The sequence below is a fragment of the Lepus europaeus genome, chromosome 15 (assembly GCF_033115175.1).
Source record: "Lepus europaeus isolate LE1 chromosome 15, mLepTim1.pri, whole genome shotgun sequence".
NCBI lineage: Eukaryota > Metazoa > Chordata > Mammalia > Lagomorpha > Leporidae > Lepus > Lepus europaeus.
This window is the reverse complement of record NC_084841.1, coordinates 52,764,056-52,782,422: the sequence shown is the minus strand read 5'-3', so window position 1 is coordinate 52,782,422 and position 18,367 is coordinate 52,764,056. Positions and strand designations below refer to the sequence as shown.

The 18,367-nt window shown below is 34.7% G+C and overlaps 1 protein-coding gene across 12 annotated transcripts in view; it reads left to right on the top strand.

Moving 5' to 3' along the window:
- Positions 1 to 18,367, top strand: part of ADAMTS6 (ADAM metallopeptidase with thrombospondin type 1 motif 6) — a 329,021-nt gene that overhangs the window by 143,304 nt on the left and 167,350 nt on the right. For all 12 annotated transcript variants that reach the window (XR_009868073.1, XM_062212084.1, XM_062212085.1 and 9 more), the window contains 2 exons: positions 5,988 to 6,031; positions 10,901 to 11,006. Coding sequence is in view for 11 of the 12 variants with exons in the window: in XM_062212084.1 (XP_062068068.1) it covers positions 5,988 to 6,031; positions 10,901 to 11,006 (150 nt within the window). In the remaining variant the exon portion in view is untranslated. The remainder of the gene's footprint in view (positions 1 to 5,987; positions 6,032 to 10,900; positions 11,007 to 18,367) is intronic.

The window sequence follows — 18,367 nt, the reverse complement described above, 5'->3', positions numbered from 1 at the left end:
CATGACTGAAATTGTCCTTCTACTCAGTCTGTTTCTACAATTCTGTTACACATATTCAGGGAAGGCAATGATAAGAATAGCTTAAGGAAGATAACTGTATTAGAACTAGCTATTGGCTGGCACCGTGGCTCACTTGGCTAATCCTCCGCCTGTGGCACCAGCACCCTGGATTCTAGTCCCGGTTGGGGCGCTGGATTCTGTCCCGGTTGCCCCTCTTCCAGGCCAGCTCTCTGCTGTGGCCTGGGAAGGCAGTGGAGGATGGCCCAAGTGCTTAGACCAAGAGGAAGCACCTGGCTCCTGGCTTCGGATTGGCTCAGTGCGCCGGCTGTAGCAGCCATTTGGGGGTGAACCAACGGAAAAAGGAAGACCTTTCTCTCTGTCTCTCTCTCTCTCTATCTAACTCTGCCTGTCAAAAAAAAAAAAAAAAAGAACTTGATAAAGCCATATAAAATTGTTTTTATTATTACCCTATTATTTCTTGCCTCCATTAATCAGGAATTTTTATTGTTGCAAACTGACTTGAGCTAATACGTTCAGGCCAACTCTTACTGTTTGGTGGATGAGTGTTGTTATCAGTTATAATAAACTTCTATTGCACACATAAATATTTATTAAGAAGGCACAAAGTAGTTTGTAGTCCTTATTTTACAAACTTGATGGTATTTCAGCTCCATGTTATGTAGACACTTTGACAACATTTTGTCTGAAACATGTACTCAATGTGTATATGTATATGAAAGTATTTTAGGGACAGAATTTTGTTTCCCTCATCTTGATCACCCACTCCATAATCTTCCAAACGAGTGAGTTGCCAAACAGGACAGTATCCCAGATATTTACCTAAGTTTACAGCCTGTGAAGCTTGCTTGATTCTTATATGCGCACATGCAGAGTGGGGCAGTGCCTTGGGAATATTTTGGCCAATCTACAGGTCTGAAACATAGCTAATTTTTTCTTCAATGAGAAACACATTTCAAACATTTATTAACCAATTTTTAGACCAATTCTCAAATTTCCCTTGTATTAGTCATCAAAGATAGGCATATATGAAACACTTTCTGATTCAATGTTAGTTATTTAGAAATGAATATAGCAGGATCAATATATTCTCCCTACTCTCCCATCTTTCCCTTACTCACTGTTGTCCTCACAGATTTATATCTACATAGTCAATCTCTATATACAGTCACATAAACAAATGTAAAAAGTCTTTCCTACTATGCAAGTTTTCTAGGTTATTTTTACCTGTAGAACAAAAAAACCAAACTGGTTTGGTATTCAAAATACTTAATAATCTTCCTCACCTTCTCTGAATTCATTTTCTGATATTTCATGACACATACTCAATGTTTCAATCTCTCTGAATTTCTCTCAGTATGCCATGCTCTTTCTAGACTCTATTCCATTGAATGTTCTGTTCTCTGCCTGGAATGCCATTACTTTTCCTTTTTCTCTGCTGAATTTTGTAAGATCTGTTTCAATGTTATGTTCTGTATGAATTTGTTTCCCACTTTTCTGTGTGGAATCACTCCTTCCTCTGCACACCTATAGTATCTATGGCATTTTGTATATAACTTGATTATGACAGTAGTCATACTAACAATAACTAAAAGAATATTGATTATATTGTATAAGTTTAATTTTTTTACTTTGTAATACTTTATTTACTTTGCTTTCCATGAATACATTATTTTTATTTATTTTATTTTTAAACTTTTATTTAATAAATATAAATTTTCAAAGTACAGCTTTTGGATTACACTGGCTTTTTCCCCCCATAACCTCCCTCGCACCCGCAACCATACCATCTCTGCTCCCTCTCCCATCCCATTCATTTCAAGATTCATTTTCAATTATCTTTCTATACGGAAGATCAATTTAGTATATACTAAGTAAAGATTTCAACAGTTTGCACCCACACAGCAGCACAAAGTGTAAAGTACTGTTTGAGTACTAGTCATACTGTTAATTCACATAGTACTACACATTAAGGACAGAGATTCTACATGGGGAGTAAGTGCACTGTGATTCCTGTTGTTGATTTAACAATTGACACTCTTGTTTATGGCATCAGTAATCACCCGAGGCTCTTGTCATGAGTTGCCAAGGCTATGGAAGCCTTTTGAGTTTGCCTACTCCAGTCTTATTCAGACAAGACCATAGTCAAAGTGGAAGTTCTCTCCTCCCTTCAGAGAAAGGCACCTCCTTTTTTGATGGCCCCTTCTTTCTGCTGGGATCTCACTCTCAGAGATCTTTCATTTAGATTTTTTTTTTTTTTTTTTTGCCAGAGTGTCTTGGCTTTCCATGCCTGAAATATTCTCATGGGCTTTTTAGCCGGATCCAAATGCCTTAAGGGCTGATTCTGAGGCCAGAGTGCTGTTTAGGACATCTGCCATTCTATGAGTCTGCTGTGTATCCTGCTTCCCATGTTGGATAGTTCTCTCCTTTTTAATTCTATCAGTTAGTATTAGCAGACACTAGTCTTGTTTATGTGATCCCTTTGACTCTTAATCCTTTCATTATGATCAATTATGACCTGAAACTGATCACTTGGACTAGTGAGATGGCATTGGTACATGCCACGTTGATGGGATTGAATTGGAATCCCCTGGCCCGTTTCTAACTCTACTATTTGGGGAAAGTTCGATTGAGCATGTGCTGAACTGTACATCTCCTCCCTCTCTTATTCCCACTCTTATATTTAACAGGGATCACTTTTCAGTTAAATTTAAACACCTAAGAATAATTGTGTGTTAATTAAATAGTTCAACCAATAGTATTAAGTAGAACAAAAAAAATACTAAATGGGACAAAGTATTAGGTTGTTCCTCGACAGTCAGGACAAGGGCTAATCAAGTCATTGAATTTTAATTTTTTAAAAAGATTTATTTATTTATTTGAAAGTCAGAGTTACACAGAGAGAGAAGGAGAGGCAGAGAGAGAGAGAGAGAGGGAGAGAGGGAGAGAGGGGGAGAGAGAGAAAGCCCTCCATTCTCTGGTTCTCTCTCCAGATGGTTGCAACCGGCCTGAACTGCACCAATCCTAAACCAGGAGCCAGGAGCTTCTTCCAGGTCTCCCATGTGAGTGCAGGGGCCCAAGGACTTGGGTCATCTTCTACTGCTTTCTCAGGTCACAGCAGAGAGCTGGATAGGAAGTGGAGCAGCCGGGACTCTAATCGGCGCCTATATGGGATGCGGGCACTGCAGGTGGTGGTTTTACCCACTACGCCACATCACCAGCCCCATGTGTAACTAATTTTTACACTTAGTTTATTTAATCTTATTTCCACATTATTTTGTAACCTACCTGCTTCTGTTTTTTTTCTCGAAATACATCCCAACTAGTTTACCATCTTTCAATTCCTTGTGTATGACATTGTAGCTAGGCAAATAAGTGCTCAGCAAATCCATGTATGAAAGAATGAATAAAAAATTGCTATTCAGTATTGATATGTTAAAGATAGCAGATCAGTCAAAATTACTCTCTGTGAATAGAGAATATTGAAGTTTTCAGAGGGAATAGAAGTCTAAAAACCATGAGGGAGAGACTTGTCTTTTCCTTTTTTAAAATATGTTATATAGAATTCTGTATCTGTGTTAGAAGATTTGGAAATGTGAAGAAAATGCAAATGACATCATCTTGGTCTATAATGTTTTAGCTTGATTATTAGTTGATGACTATAATCTACTGGGTTATTTAGGGCAATGTGACAGAATGAAATATATACCTCCTGAGTGTAACATAAAATATGCAGGTAAAGTAAGATGAGAAGATTGCTATAAGCTTGAAGAAAAAGTTCTAATTGTCTATGGTCTTCAATCTTTTAGTTTAATTCACTTCCTAAATCCATTTTGGAAAATGATGTACCACTTTGCACATTTTGAAGTTAATATCTAAAACAATTTTAATCACAAATTGATGTAGCTTCAGAGAACATAGAAAAACTCTGTGTGTTTGTGTGTGTGTACTTTAAATGAGTTTTGTCAAAACTTTGGAGCAATATATTTAGCTCATTCAGTTATCAAAAATGTTCACCATATAATCTAATAGTTTAAATCAATTTTCATTGCCAACTACTTAGCTAAGTCAGACTTAGTGTCTGTCAATATCAAGTCTGACTTCATTTTTTTTACATTAAATGAACTTGGCAATGCTCTCCGTGACTTCCAATCCCATTTCTGCCTTCTAATTGTGAGGTAAATATACAGATTGATTTATAAATAGACAGACTGGCAGAAAAGTGTAAAGCCTTTCCAGCGTGAAATAAGTATCATTTATTTAAAATTTTCTTGCTTTACTACTTAGATATTATCCCTCAGGATCAGTATCAATGTTTGTTCAATTATTCTGTCCCTTTGTGTTCTAGAGATGTTTACATATGGGACAATGCAAATAACAGGTTTAGGATGGCTGAAAGATATGATTTTTTTTTTTTTTTTGTAAAACAGAAATGGGCATATAGTGAATGGCAAAAGAGAAGGAAGACTACTGGATTGCAAATGCATTCTCAGGCAGATCAGTTTTAGAAAAAGCACATAAGGCACATGAGGATTTGGGAATAGAGTCTATTTAAACATTTATATCTGCATTACCCAAGAAAAGCCTTTGTTTATGTTTTCTTGAAGACTGCTGGAATGGTTTGTGACTATGTAACATAATAGGTGTAACACATCATGATCACAAGATAATTGTGATCCTTAGAATATACTTTCTGGCACCCTAGTACACTCTCTGTATCTTACATTCCAGAATGTTCTGGACACTGCAGTCCCATGGCTTATCAATCACGAGAAAGGAAAGAGAGGGGATGAATACACGAAGAGCTTGAAGAGGTTATTTAAAAAGAAATAAAGATTCCTGTCCCCAAATATAAAACAAATAAGATGAAAAATTTCAAAATCTAAAAATAGGCAGAGGGAATCTCTAGGGATATTAATGAGTTTCAGAAATATTACTGGTATGATTGATTGCATTATTTGTTTCTTGAAAATGCATTTTGGCCTGTTGACTGATGCATCAGAATGATATAAATTATTAACATCCTACCCTGGTAGTACTGACTAACCAATATTTACACGCAACAAAAATGAACTTGGGTTTCCCTGCAGTTTATGAAACTTTATTTTTTAACCTAAAAATCTTTTTATTTCTAACACTTAACTTAGGCAAATACTTTTGGTTTTAAAAAGATTAGTTTATAAGGATATCATTAAAATGCTGAATTTAAACATTCAAATAAATATTGACAGCATTCTAAATATAATAGCATATATTTTTAAAATGCAACAATGCTTTATGGACCCAATTTTTACTGATTTATACTGCTGTACAACATTGGAGTATCTGGCCAATATTAGAAAAACTTTCTATTGAGCCATGCCTTTGGCTGATTGTAAAAGTCACTTAAAATATTTGTATTTTAAACATTCTAAATTAAATTGCTAGCATCCAACTAGGAAAAAATATAGAAATTTTATTATCAGTGCTGTGTTTTACTGTTTAAAACAACAACAACAATCTGTGCTGGGGTTGAAGGAACTCCAAGAAGTGCTTATAACTCAGACGTATAAAATACAGTCAGTGGCTATAGCAAGAAAACATCTCAGCAGATTCAGAAAAGACTGGAAATAAAAAGCCACTTATTTGCTCTTGTAGAAGCAGTAGCAATCTGCAGACAGGCTCTTCTAGCTTCAAAACAGTCTGGTAGATGGTTTTATGGAACTCACGATTACAAAAATCCACTTTAACCTTTCTTTCTTACTGGCAGGTGTCCTATTGGCTTGCAGCCAGAGGCTGTGAGTGCAGTGCAGCCTGCGGTGTCCCCCAGAGTGCTGACAATGCTGACACTCCAGCTGGCTGCTCATAATTGCATTGATTGTGGTTTGACAACCAGAGCTCCAAGAAAGAAATGTGATGAATATACAAAAATTATTTTACAAAATTTGATCAGATTACAAATTTCATCTCTCTTTTTTTCTCCTCCTTAGATATGATATCTGCACTTATAAAAATAAGCCCTGTGGAACACTGGGTAAGTTTTTTAATAAAGGAAGGATAGTTCAGATTGTCTTTTTGGATCAATGACTTTACTCTTTATTATTAACCTGGTCATTATCCTCTCTTGCACACCTGAAATTACCCCTTAAAATTGTTAAATCTGACCTTTTTGGGTATGCCATTTACTAGGAAACAAATATTTATCCTTATAATAAATACTATCTAAATTTTACTGGCTTTATTCCCCTGAAAACTGGAATAATGATTAAAAACAACTTAGAAAATGATTAAAATCATCAAATAAAAATTATAACTTATTACTCATTTTCATATAATTCATCTCTGTCATATATTTTCCATAAAATATCAAGGAATTTGAGAGCAATTGAAAGCAACCAGCATCTTCAAATCAAAGGCTAGACAAGAAAAGGAAAACAAAAATCTGGGGATTTTTAAAAGGGATCTCTCAAGTACAGTATTTCCTTTGGTGCAATTTTATGGAAAGAATATAGCCTTATAAATACATTATTGTAAATTTTTAGTATCCCAACCAAAAAAGGAAGCAATTTTATAAAATATAACCAGAAGGAGAGGAATAGAACAGAATTTTCTTTTTATGCTCCCTAAAAATCACTTGCTTTATTTATTTTCTTATTTGTTTGTTTAATTTTCACTTTATTTGACAGGCGGAGGGGGTGGAGAGGCAGGGGAGAGAGCTTCCATCTGCTTGCCCACTTTTCAAATGCCTGTAACAGCCAGGGCTGGGCCTGGCTGAAGCCAAAAGCCTGGAACTCCATCCGGGTCTCCCATGTGGATGGCGGGGACCCAAGTACTTGAGCCGTCATCTGTGCATTAACAGAAATCTGCATTGAAAGCAAAGTAGCTAGGCCTGTTCCCAGCACTCTGATATGGGATATGGGCATTCCAAGCAGCAACTGAAGTCACTATGCCAAATGCCCACCCCAGTATCATTTGCTTCTTAAAATGCATTTCTGTAGTATTCTATATTGTAAAAATAATGTTTTGTTATAAAATGCAGTTTCATATTGGTTGAAAGTCAACTGCAAATACAAGGGAGAAAATGCTAGTTTTCCAATAGACTAAATTATTACACAGTTAGGGTTCTTTAAAGGAGCAGGAACTTTTTTCCTATGATAGATTTTTTTTTTTTTTTGGTCTCATAGAGGCTTTTTACAGACTCAGAAGTTAAGCAACCAGAGGTAAATGTTCTAGTCTCTATGACAAGTTTCAATTTTCTTACCTGTAAATACAATTATGAAGTTAATTCCTATGTGCCTCCAGATGTAGGAGAAAAAGTGTTATTCAATTTCCTTCTCTTCCATAATTAAAACGTCTCATGATGATTGTACCTGCCTTCTCAGGTTCTCTTATCCCATTGCTCTCAGGAATTATAGCTATAGAGGAAATTCCAATTAGCCAGTTCTGAGTATTATGGGTGGACAAATTAGTTAAAATCTGTAACACAGAAAGTGCTCTTTTTGCTGAGACAGCGCACCTCAAAAAGATTTTCTTCATAGTGTTTAGGTTAGTAAGACCAACATAATCCAACTGGGAGCCTACAACTGCTGTTGACAGTTTCAGTGCATTGCCTTTTACAGATTATTTAAGCTCTTTGTTTCTCAATTTTCTTACCTGAAAAGTGCAAATATTGCCTGCCTTTTTGTTACAGGGATATTGTTAAAGTCATTTAAAGAAGAAAATATAAAGATATTTAGTAAAGAAGTACTGTAAGGAGGAACTGGTAGTGTTTAATGTAGAAATTATCTATACTATTTACCTCAACTCCTGTATTTACCATTCAAATTCTGTAAATGTTGAATTTCTATGTATCCGTAAATATTACTAAGTGCTTAATCTGGTTTAGATACAGTAAATACTAAGCTCCAAAGAAAATACACATATGAATTAGAGCTGGTATTTTTCAATAATATGTATATAGTCACATGCTGCTTAAAGATGTGTCTTTAGGCTATTTCATTGTTGTGCTAACATCATATAATGTATTGACACACACTAAGATGGCTGTGTCACTAGGCAGTATAATCAGGATGGAATCACTGTGGTATATGCAGTCAATTGTGAATTGAAGTGTTATGTAGCATGTGACTGCATATGTGTATATACAATAGGGTACTTCAAAAAGTTTGTAGAAAATATAATTAGCATATACATTTATTTTAGTTGTAAAAATTTTTGAAATTCATTAATTTTTTCATGGAATACATTTTCCATGAACTTTTTGAAGTCCTTTCATGTTCATGAATTTCCAAATTTATGCCAAAAGAAACTTACCTTTTACTTCAACTTTCCATGAACATTTTTGAAGTGTACTCATATATACCTCTGTGTGTGTGTGAATATGTATGTATGTGCATGTGTAGTCTATTCTTCTTTTTGAGGATAGATTATTAATAGTGAATGTATCTTTCATTGTGACATTAGTAATACTACTATATAGTGCTTTTGTTATTGTTACCAAGAAATTGAAGAGTTTTCCTTTGCTACTTTTTTTTTTTCAAATAGTGTGTTCCAACTTTGATAGTTTATTAATTTCTGGAATCAATACTTTATTTTTCAAGTGCAGCATAAATTATTTTAAAAATATGAACAGTTATATATTATTTTATAGTATCCCTTATAATGAAAGCTGAGTAAATTTCATGTATGTGCTAATTTCCTGTGTGGAAAATATATATCAGTACAAAATTGATCAGGCTGTTACTTTTTGAGTTGTCATTCTAGTAACTTTCATTTTGACTTTTATACTGATTTTTGCATATTTTTTGTTTAGTAACTCTATGATCAATTGATTAAGTTGGCTTAAGGGTGCAAACTATGGCCATCAAACTGAGGAAATCTAAATGACTCAAATAGTAATCAAACCCCTATTAACACAATCACACATAAGAACTTTGACAGCTTTAATTTTATAGGGATACAGAAAATGAGGGGGGTTGTGAAAATACATTAACATTTAAAATATTTCCTTATTCTAGTTAAGATTTACATTTGTGTTTCAATAATTAGTAGTTATTTCTAAATATATTCTGTCTTATATTTTAGGAGAGTTAACCATTTTATCAGATATCAGAAATAAATATGTGCTTCTATATACATCTCAGGGAATTGTTGAGAATTCTTACTTGAAAATACAGCCACATGGCATGTACCAAAAACAGCACAACAGCAACAGCAAAACTAAAACAGCTAACTCATGGAATAATATGTTTTGGGAAATAGGAGAAATATTAGTTTAACGATAATTCTTAGTAATTTTTTTTAAACTACGTTTCATGACCTCAAAAGAGAAAGTGTTCAGTGTAGCTTTCTTCTTCCCATGTGATGAGCCATATGGACTCCAATAGCTTAAAATCAGATAAACTACAATATTTTTAATTCTGATTTTTGTATGTGTGTGTGTGTGTGTGTTTCTTTTCGTGGAGATTGGAAGTGGTATTCATTATTTTCTATTAATAAAAAAAATCATCTCTCCTTAATAATTTCCTATTTTCACATCTCCTTTTTCTGTTCCCAAGACCTCTACATGAATGGAAGGGCAGCACAAGAGTATCATCAGTATTTCTAAAAACTCAGCAGGGTGGAATTCAACTCCCTTCCCAACTTGGGTCTCCTCCCATATAAAACAGTAGGCAAAGAAATCTATTAGCAAACCAGCACTAACTTTGCCTCTGTTCCAGTATACTGTAATTATTTTGACTTTTATATTAGGAAATATAGAGAAACACAATGCCTAGAGCTTTCTCATCAGTAAAAACACAAATTGAATAGCATTTACTGTTCCAAACTAGTGCCATGGAGAAATTGTACCTACAACAGAACATTGTTTCTTGCATGCAGTAAATATTCATTGAATTGAATTGAAATCACTTTTGGTAGAAGGTATTTCTTAATATTTGGGTGACAGTAGTAGACTACTAATATATAAAACGTTTTTCCTACTTTTCCTTTAACTTCTTCTAAGTAACTTCTTGTCTCTATATGTGTGGAGTAGGATTTGTTATCTGTTTCCTTATAACAGATGACAGTCCTTTTGCACAAAAATTCTTTTTTTAAGCACTGTTTTAAAGTTCTTTACTACTTCACAGAGCCTAACATTCATTTGGAAGTAAATATTGAAGTTTTTACATACTGAAATTCCCAAGGGGAGAATACCTGGAGTAACATAGCATTTCACTGGAGTCAGTGAATTAACACAGTAGTTGTTGCTTTTTAGCAAAACTCCAATGCATTTTAGGGGAATGGGAGAGAGGGAAACTACACTCAAAGTGTGAATGACTTTTCTTCCATTTAAATATGAAGAGAAATTGTTGCATCACTATCAGGACTGATTTCAAAAGATTTTTTAAAAGTATGCATTGTCCCATCTTCAGCAGTTCTCCTTTTTGTTTTTATAAAAATGTCATTTTTAAAAATGATTTGGGATCCCCCTGTTTTGCAACTAAAAAGTTGCTCATGTATTTTTATGAACCCACTAAATTTAAACAGATCTCTTTAGAAAAATAATGTGGATATATTTTGCTTTCTACAGCCTGAAGAATGTTAAAATAGAAATGCTTTCTTGAATTCCCTCTTCTGGCTCAAGTTACTAGGTGGTCCCAAGTTACCAGAAGTAAAATTTATAAATCTAACCCCTAGTCTAGACATTTTCCAGCACTGACTGCAGTTCAAAAAATATTAATGTCTAGCCGGCAAAGTGAAATTCCCCCCAGTGATTTTGCAAATGACTAGAAAGTTAACCTTTTGCCAACTGCTCCTTCTGTGCATGGAGGTTATTAAAAAGAATCCAGGCATTTATAAGTATGGGCTTTTTAAGACTGAAACACCTTGGCTTGACCCTTTGTGTCTCTTTCTGTTTATTCAGGCTTGGCCTCTGTGGCTGGAATGTGTGAGCCTGAAAGGAGCTGCAGCATTAATGAAGACATTGGCCTGGGTTCAGCTTTTACCATTGCACATGAGATTGGTCACAAGTGAGTAAGTTTAAGAAAATCAAAGTGAATTTTAGAACTCCACTCTTTTGAGCAACTCCTAACTACTGTGTGGAAAGCCCTGGCTCAACCATATTTTACTGTCTTTTGGTCTGTTTTCAAAAGAGAATGTTATCATTTTTGGTTGTTCCGCAACAGGATAAGTCATCTTAAGAACTGGAGACTTGTGAAATAATCTTTGTGATTCAGTGACTGGGTACCCTCAGTGGTGAATGCAACCCAGTAAAGTTTGTTACATACATCTGAGATGCTGTAGCTTTAGCTGTCTCCCCAACATCCTCACAAATGATCTTGCTCTTCCTCAAGTGACAATATATACATCCTTTAAAATTGTTGACGCCACTGCCACAAAACGTACTTTTAGTTTTCACTTACCTTTCTAGGCATATTTGTGCAACCATTGCTATGTAACTTACATTTTCAGGTGTACTTATATGTTATTGAAAAACCAAAATTGTTTTTAAAAAGTGTAGTGAGGTATCATCCTCACTCCTTTTTAGGAAGGGCTTGAATTTTTAATACTTTCTTTAGATAAATCTATGCCAATGGATAAACTGTCTTTTGGCTTTCCCTACCCTCAAAGGCAATAAATTCCTTTCTTTATTTCCAACAGGCAATATTAAATGTAAAAGCCTATTCATATGAAGGGAGACAGGTTTGACAATATTTTCCCTTATTTCAAATATTTGTATTTCTAAGATTCAAAGATAACTTATTCTTAATTAGTCAAATTTTAATGTGATTCAAATGCTATGATAATGGTAAAACCAAACAAGACAGCTTCTAATTCATTATATTTTTTAAACAGAAAAGCCCTTTTCCTGTAAAATAGAAACATTTCAGTTAGTAAATGACCAATTACATCTGGTCGCAAGAAAATGAGAGAAAACTAAAAAAATAAAGCTAGGGCACCAGTCTATTTGCAAGAACTGTCATTTGTATGACTTAAATTTTACAATATACTGTTTTGGTGGAGAAACAGATGGGGAAAAGGAAAAAAGAAAAATGAATATTTATTATACAGTTGCCTTAGAGGTAATTCCTGAAATAAATCTGTAGTTAAGTTTTTCTTTTTTAAGTGGAGAGAAAAATGGGTCAATCTGTTGCTTTTCTTAAAAACTTTTCATCAAATGGATATTGCTTTAAGTGTAAATTCAAGTAACCAACAAGTTTCAAACCTGATGTGACTTACACACAGGAAGTCAGTATCACACTTTTAATGAAATCTTAAAAATATTGGTATTCTAGTTTCCATTGCAATCAATGGCAGAGAAACAAAAGGAAAAAGGCCTCCTAACCAGTCTATCTTTAACTCACTTAAAAACCTAATGGCTGTCATAATCTTATGCCTCCATACTGAATTTAATAGGCTTTGTAGATTGTATTTAATTGAATGCTAGGGCAAGTAACATACAATGGGTGGATAATGTGTATATATGGATGTGCTATTATCTCATGTTAGTTAATGTCACATTCTAGAATATATTTAAAATAGCTGAGGTGAATGTTAATCTCTCTATCTTTTTTAAAAATTTATTTCCTCCCCCCCCCAAATAAACCTTGTTTTTAAGTAATATAGACTTCATGCATTTCATAAGTACAACTTTAGGAATGTAGTGATTCTTCCCACCATACGAGCTCTCCCACCCGTTCACCTCCTCCCTCTCCCATTCCCAGTCCCATTTTTCATTGTTAAAGATTCTAAACTTTTTTTTTTCTTGGCCTTCTGTATAAATACTTTGAATTCTTTTTTTAAAAAATTCCCTTAAAAATGTATCTTACTTGAAAAGCTGAGTTACCAAGAGAGAGGGAGAGGCAGAAAGAGAAAGAGAGATCTTCCATGCACTGGTTAACCCCCTACATGGCTACAATGGCCAGGGCTGGACCAAACTGAAACCAGGAGCCTGGAACTCCATCTGGGTCTTCCTCATGGGTATCCTGGGCCCAAGCATTTGGTCCATCTTTCACTGTTTTCTGAGGCTCATTAGCAGAGAGCTGATCAGAAGAGGAGCAGCTGGGACACCAACAGCATCCATATGGGATACTGGTATTGCATAATCTGCTGTGCCACAATGCTGCCCCAATCCTTTGAATTCTTAAAGATTTATTTCTTTACTTATTGGAAAGGCAGAGTGATACAGAGAGAGGGAGAGACAAAGAATGATCTTCCATTTGCTGATTCATTTCCCAATTGGCTGCAACAGCTGAGGCTGATCCAGGCTAAAGCCAATAACCTGGAACTCCAACTGGGTCTCCCATATAGGTAGGTAGCAGGAACACAATAGTTGGACCAACATCCACTGCCTTACCAAGCATATTAGCATGAAGCTGGGCTGGAAACATAGGTGAATACTTTTTATCTTATGTACAAAAATTGTGAAAGGAGTAGAATATACCTCTGAAATTTTATGTTCCATAGAATATTTCAGAGTTAATTCTTGTTCGGAAGTTTGAGTGTTAAAAAGTGGGGGAAAATTCCACAAGATTCTTTAGACTAAGACCTAGAAGAATGCTTTCATTCAAAAATATTATTTGACAAACCTTCATGTTCACTTCCCCCTCCCCAATAGCTTTTTACCGAGGTCCAGTTGATAACTATATTGTTTTCCACATATCCCTTTGTCCTTAGGTAGGCAGGGTGTGTTTAATATATTTTATTTTTTAAAGATTTATTGATTTATTTGAAAGTCAGAGTTACACAGAGAGAGGAGAGGCAGAGAGAGAGAGAGAGAGAGAGAGAGAGAGAGAGAAAGAGAGAGAGAGAGAGAGAGAGAGAGAGAGATCTTTCATCTGCTGGTTCACTCCCCAGTTGGCCATAATGGCTGGAGCTGTGCTGATCTGAAGCCAGGAGCCAGGAGCTTCTTCCAGTTCTCCCATGTGGGCACAAGGGCCCAATTCTACTGCTTTCTCAAGCCATAGTAGAGAGCTGGATGGGCAGTGGAGCCGCCGGGTCTCGAACCGGCACCCATATGGGATGCTGGCACTGCAGGTGGAGGCTTTACCCACTACGCCACAGCACCGGCCTCAATATATGTTATTTTTTAATATGTCAAAGTTTTATTTGATCAGTCAAGGAAAATCTGTTTCACAGATGAAGATACCATTACTTGGATTTGGGATCTTAGGATTCAGCTTTTAGAACATAGCAGATCACCCCTGGCACAACTCATGTTGTCATTAAAATACAGTGATCTCTGTTCTTCCTGGAACAATGCAATAATCATAGAAAATATATCAAGTAGATTTTTCAGATAAAAGGTTCTGATTTTTTGTTACATTTATTGTTTAGTTGATTGGATAAAGTGATGATTTATGTTGGTTGATCACTGATGATTATTTGACAATGAGTTCCTGAGCAGAGCACCCCTATACTATACTCTATGAACATTTTCTATCTTTCTATAAATTGTGTACAATATGTTTTTACACACAGTATATTCTTGTGTAGAGATGAATAATATCCATTTGAAATAACTGTGGAATAATTTTTGTTTGGCTAGGTTTTTTTTTTTTTAAAGATTTATTATTTGTTTGAAAGTCCGAGTTACACAGAGAGAGAAGGAGAGGCAGAGAAAGAAGTCGTTCATCTGCTGGTTCACTCCCCAACTGGCCGCAGCAACAGGAGCTGCGCCAATCTGAAGCCTGAAGCCAGGAACTTCTTCCGGGTCTTCCCATGTCCAATATCACTGGAATGTGCAGATCCAGTTTTCCCTGCACCATTTGCTGAATCAGGGATTGATTTCAGCTTTTTGTCAAAGATCAGTTGGTTGTAAATGCATCAGTTGATTTCTGGGGTTTCTTTTATGTTTCTATTATGTTCCATTTGTCTACTGTCATGCCACTATCAGGCTGTTTTGATTATACCTGCCTTGTAGTATGTCTTGGACTCTGGCTTTATATTTGTTGCTTAAGATTGCTTTGGCAGGGCCAGTTCTGTGGCATAGCGGGTAGGGCCGCTGCCTGCAATGCCGGCATCCCATATGGGCACCCGTTCAAGTACTGGCTGTTCCACTTCTGATCCAGCTATCTGATATGGCCTGGGAAAGCAGTAGAGGATGGCTCAAGTCCTTAGGCCCCTGTACCCATATGAGACCCAGAAGAAGCTCGGGGCCCCTGGCTCAGATCAGTGCAGGTATGGCCATTGTGGCCATCTTAGACGTGAACCAGCAAATGGAAGACCTCTCTTCTCTCTCTTCCTCTGCCTCTCTGTAACTCTGCTTTTCAAATAAATAAATAAATAAATAAATCTTAAACAAAAAAGATTGCTTTAACAATTCGTGTATCTTATGTTTCCATATGGATTTTAGCATCATTTTTTCTAAATCAGAAAAGAATGTGATTGTATTTTGTAGGGGATTTCATTGAATCTGTAAATGGCTTTCTATAGTATAGACATTTTGATGGTTTTACTTCTTCCAATCCACGAACATAGAAGATTTTTACTTTTTTTTGGTGTCTTTTTCTATTTCTATCCTTATTGTTTTATAATTTTCATCATAGAGATAGTTCACATTCTTGGTTAAATTTATTCCAAGGCATTTAAATTTTGTCTTGGTTATAGAAATTGTGAATACGACTGATCTTACAAGTTCATTCTCAGCCATGGAATTGTTTGTGTAATCAAAGGCTATTACTTTTTGTGTGTTGATTTTACATCCTGCCACTTTACCAAACTCTTTTATGAGTTCCAATAGTCTCTTAGTGGAGTCTTTTGGTTCCTCTACATGTGGGATCATGGCATCTGCAAATAGGGATAATTTGACTTTCTCCTTCCAATTTATGTCTCTTCAGTTCATTTTTCTTGCCTAATGGCCCTGGCTAAAACTTCTACAACTATATTGAACAACAATGGTGAAATTGGGCCTCCTTATTTTAGTGGAAATGCTCCCAACTTTTCCACATTCAATATGATGCTGGCTATGGGTTTGTCATAAATTGTCTTGATTGAATTGAGGATTGTTCCTTCTAAACCCATTTGGCTTAAGGTTTTTATTATGAAAGGTTTTTGTAGTTTATCAAATGCCTTGTCTGCATCTGCTGAGATAATCATATGGTTTTTATTCTTCAATCTGTTAATGTGATATTCATAGATATTCTTTTTATTTGCTGTGAATTTCCTTTTTAATTTTACTAGCAGATTTTCTTCCCTTATTTTGTTCATAATGATGACTATCATTCTCTGTTCATAAAACAGACTTAAGAATCAGTTGTAAGGCTGGACAAGTGGTGACAAATTCAATTTTTGTGTTTTGGAGATCTTTATTTCTTTTATAAATTCTTTTATATATATAATATATATAAATATAATATATATAACATATATATGTTATATATGTTATATATATTATTATATATAATATATATAATAATATATATTATATATATAAAATATATATAAATAAATATTATATATAAAATATATATATAAAATAAATATTATATATATAAAATATATTTATAAATTCTTTTATATATATAATATATATAATAATATATATAACATATATAACATATATATATGTTATATATATTATATTTATATATATTATATATAAAAGAATTTATATATATATATATAACATATATATATGTTATATATATTATATTTATATATATTATATATGTATATTTATATATATTATATATAAAAGAATTTATAAAAGAAATAAAGATCTCCAAAACACAAAAATTGAATTTGTCACCACTTGTCCAGCCTTACAACTGATTCTTAAGTCTGTTTTATGAATATGTTATATGTGAATATAATATAATATAATATATATAATATAATATAATATAATATAATATATGTTATATATATTATTATATATATTCTTTTATAAATGAGTGCTTTGCTGGGCACAGTATTCTGGGTTGACAGTTTCTTTTAGGATTTGAATTATGTCTCTCAATTATCTTGTAGCCTGCAGTTTTTCTAATGAGAAATCAACTGTTAGTCTAATTGGCAATTGTCTGAACGTAGGCTCTCCTTTCTCTTGTGAATATTTTAGAATCTTTATTTGTATTCAAAGTTTGACTATGATGTGTCATCTTTTCTGATTGTGCCTATTAGGAATTCTATGTGCTTCCTATAGTTGGATGTCCCTTTCTTTCTCAAAGTTAGGAAAGTTTTTTGCTTTTATTTCACTGAATACACCTTCTAATGTATTTTGTCTTTCCTCACCTTCAGCACCTCCTAAGACATGTATGTTTTGTCTTTTGATAGTATCTCAGAAATCTCTAACACTGTTTTCAGTGTTTCTGTTTCTTCATTTTTTGGGGAGGGGGACTGAGTTAGATTTTTCGAAGAATTTGTGTTCCTGCTCTGATATCTTTTCTTCTTCACCAAGTCTGTTGTTAAGGCTTTCCATTGTATTTTCTATTTGACATATTGAATTTTTCATTTTTAATATTTGTTTGATTTCTCTTCAATATCTCTATCTCAGTAAAATTTTTTTTATCCATATTATATATTAATTTCTTTATTTCAAGAATTTGTTACTCTGTGTTTTTGAGTAATCTTATGGTCATTCTTTTGAATTACTTTTCAGGCATTTCACCAGTCTCTTTATCTTCTAATATTGAACCATTGTTTTGTTCCTTTCAGGGATTCATATTACCTTCCTTGTTCTTGTTGTATTTCTGCATTTACTTTTAGGGATTTGTGGAAACATTTGTTGGTTTTCTCCTATGATGGCTTATATATTTGAACTTTGCCTCTATGACTTAGTGGAGGTTGTGATTCTTCAGTAGATATCCATAGCTGTGGGCCATATTGGGCCAAAGAACTCTAGTAAATGCTCAAGGGTCGATCAGAAGTCCAGGGTGACACATGTTGTGTGTGATAGATATTCTCTGTTGTCAGCAGGAGGGAGGGTATGCCGTTGTAATCAAACCTGGTGTGTGCTGATGTAATTACATCTCTACTGGTGTAATCTCACCCTCACCTCTTCTCTTACAAGGTAATCAAAGCCTGGGGTTAGCCCACAGTGGCTACAACCTGCAACCATATAAGAGCATAATTTTCAAAATGGATCTATGTGGTGCTCATTATGAACGTGGAACCCTTTGCAATGACCTACCCCAGCCAATCAGAGCATTCTGAGCCTCTGAAGCCAGACACAGCGATTGTACATAGACTAGCTACATCACATGCCCTATTGTGCAGTCACAGAATTCCCACAGTGATAGTGTGCAAGGCTTCCGCAGTCACAGGGTACAGGGATCCACTCTCAGCCCTCCAAGGCTGCATGTCCATGTAGAGAGCAGTGGCGTTCCCAGAGCCAACTGCCTTTGAGTGCTCCACCTTGTCAGTTCTTAGTTCCAGAGTCTAATAAAGTGAG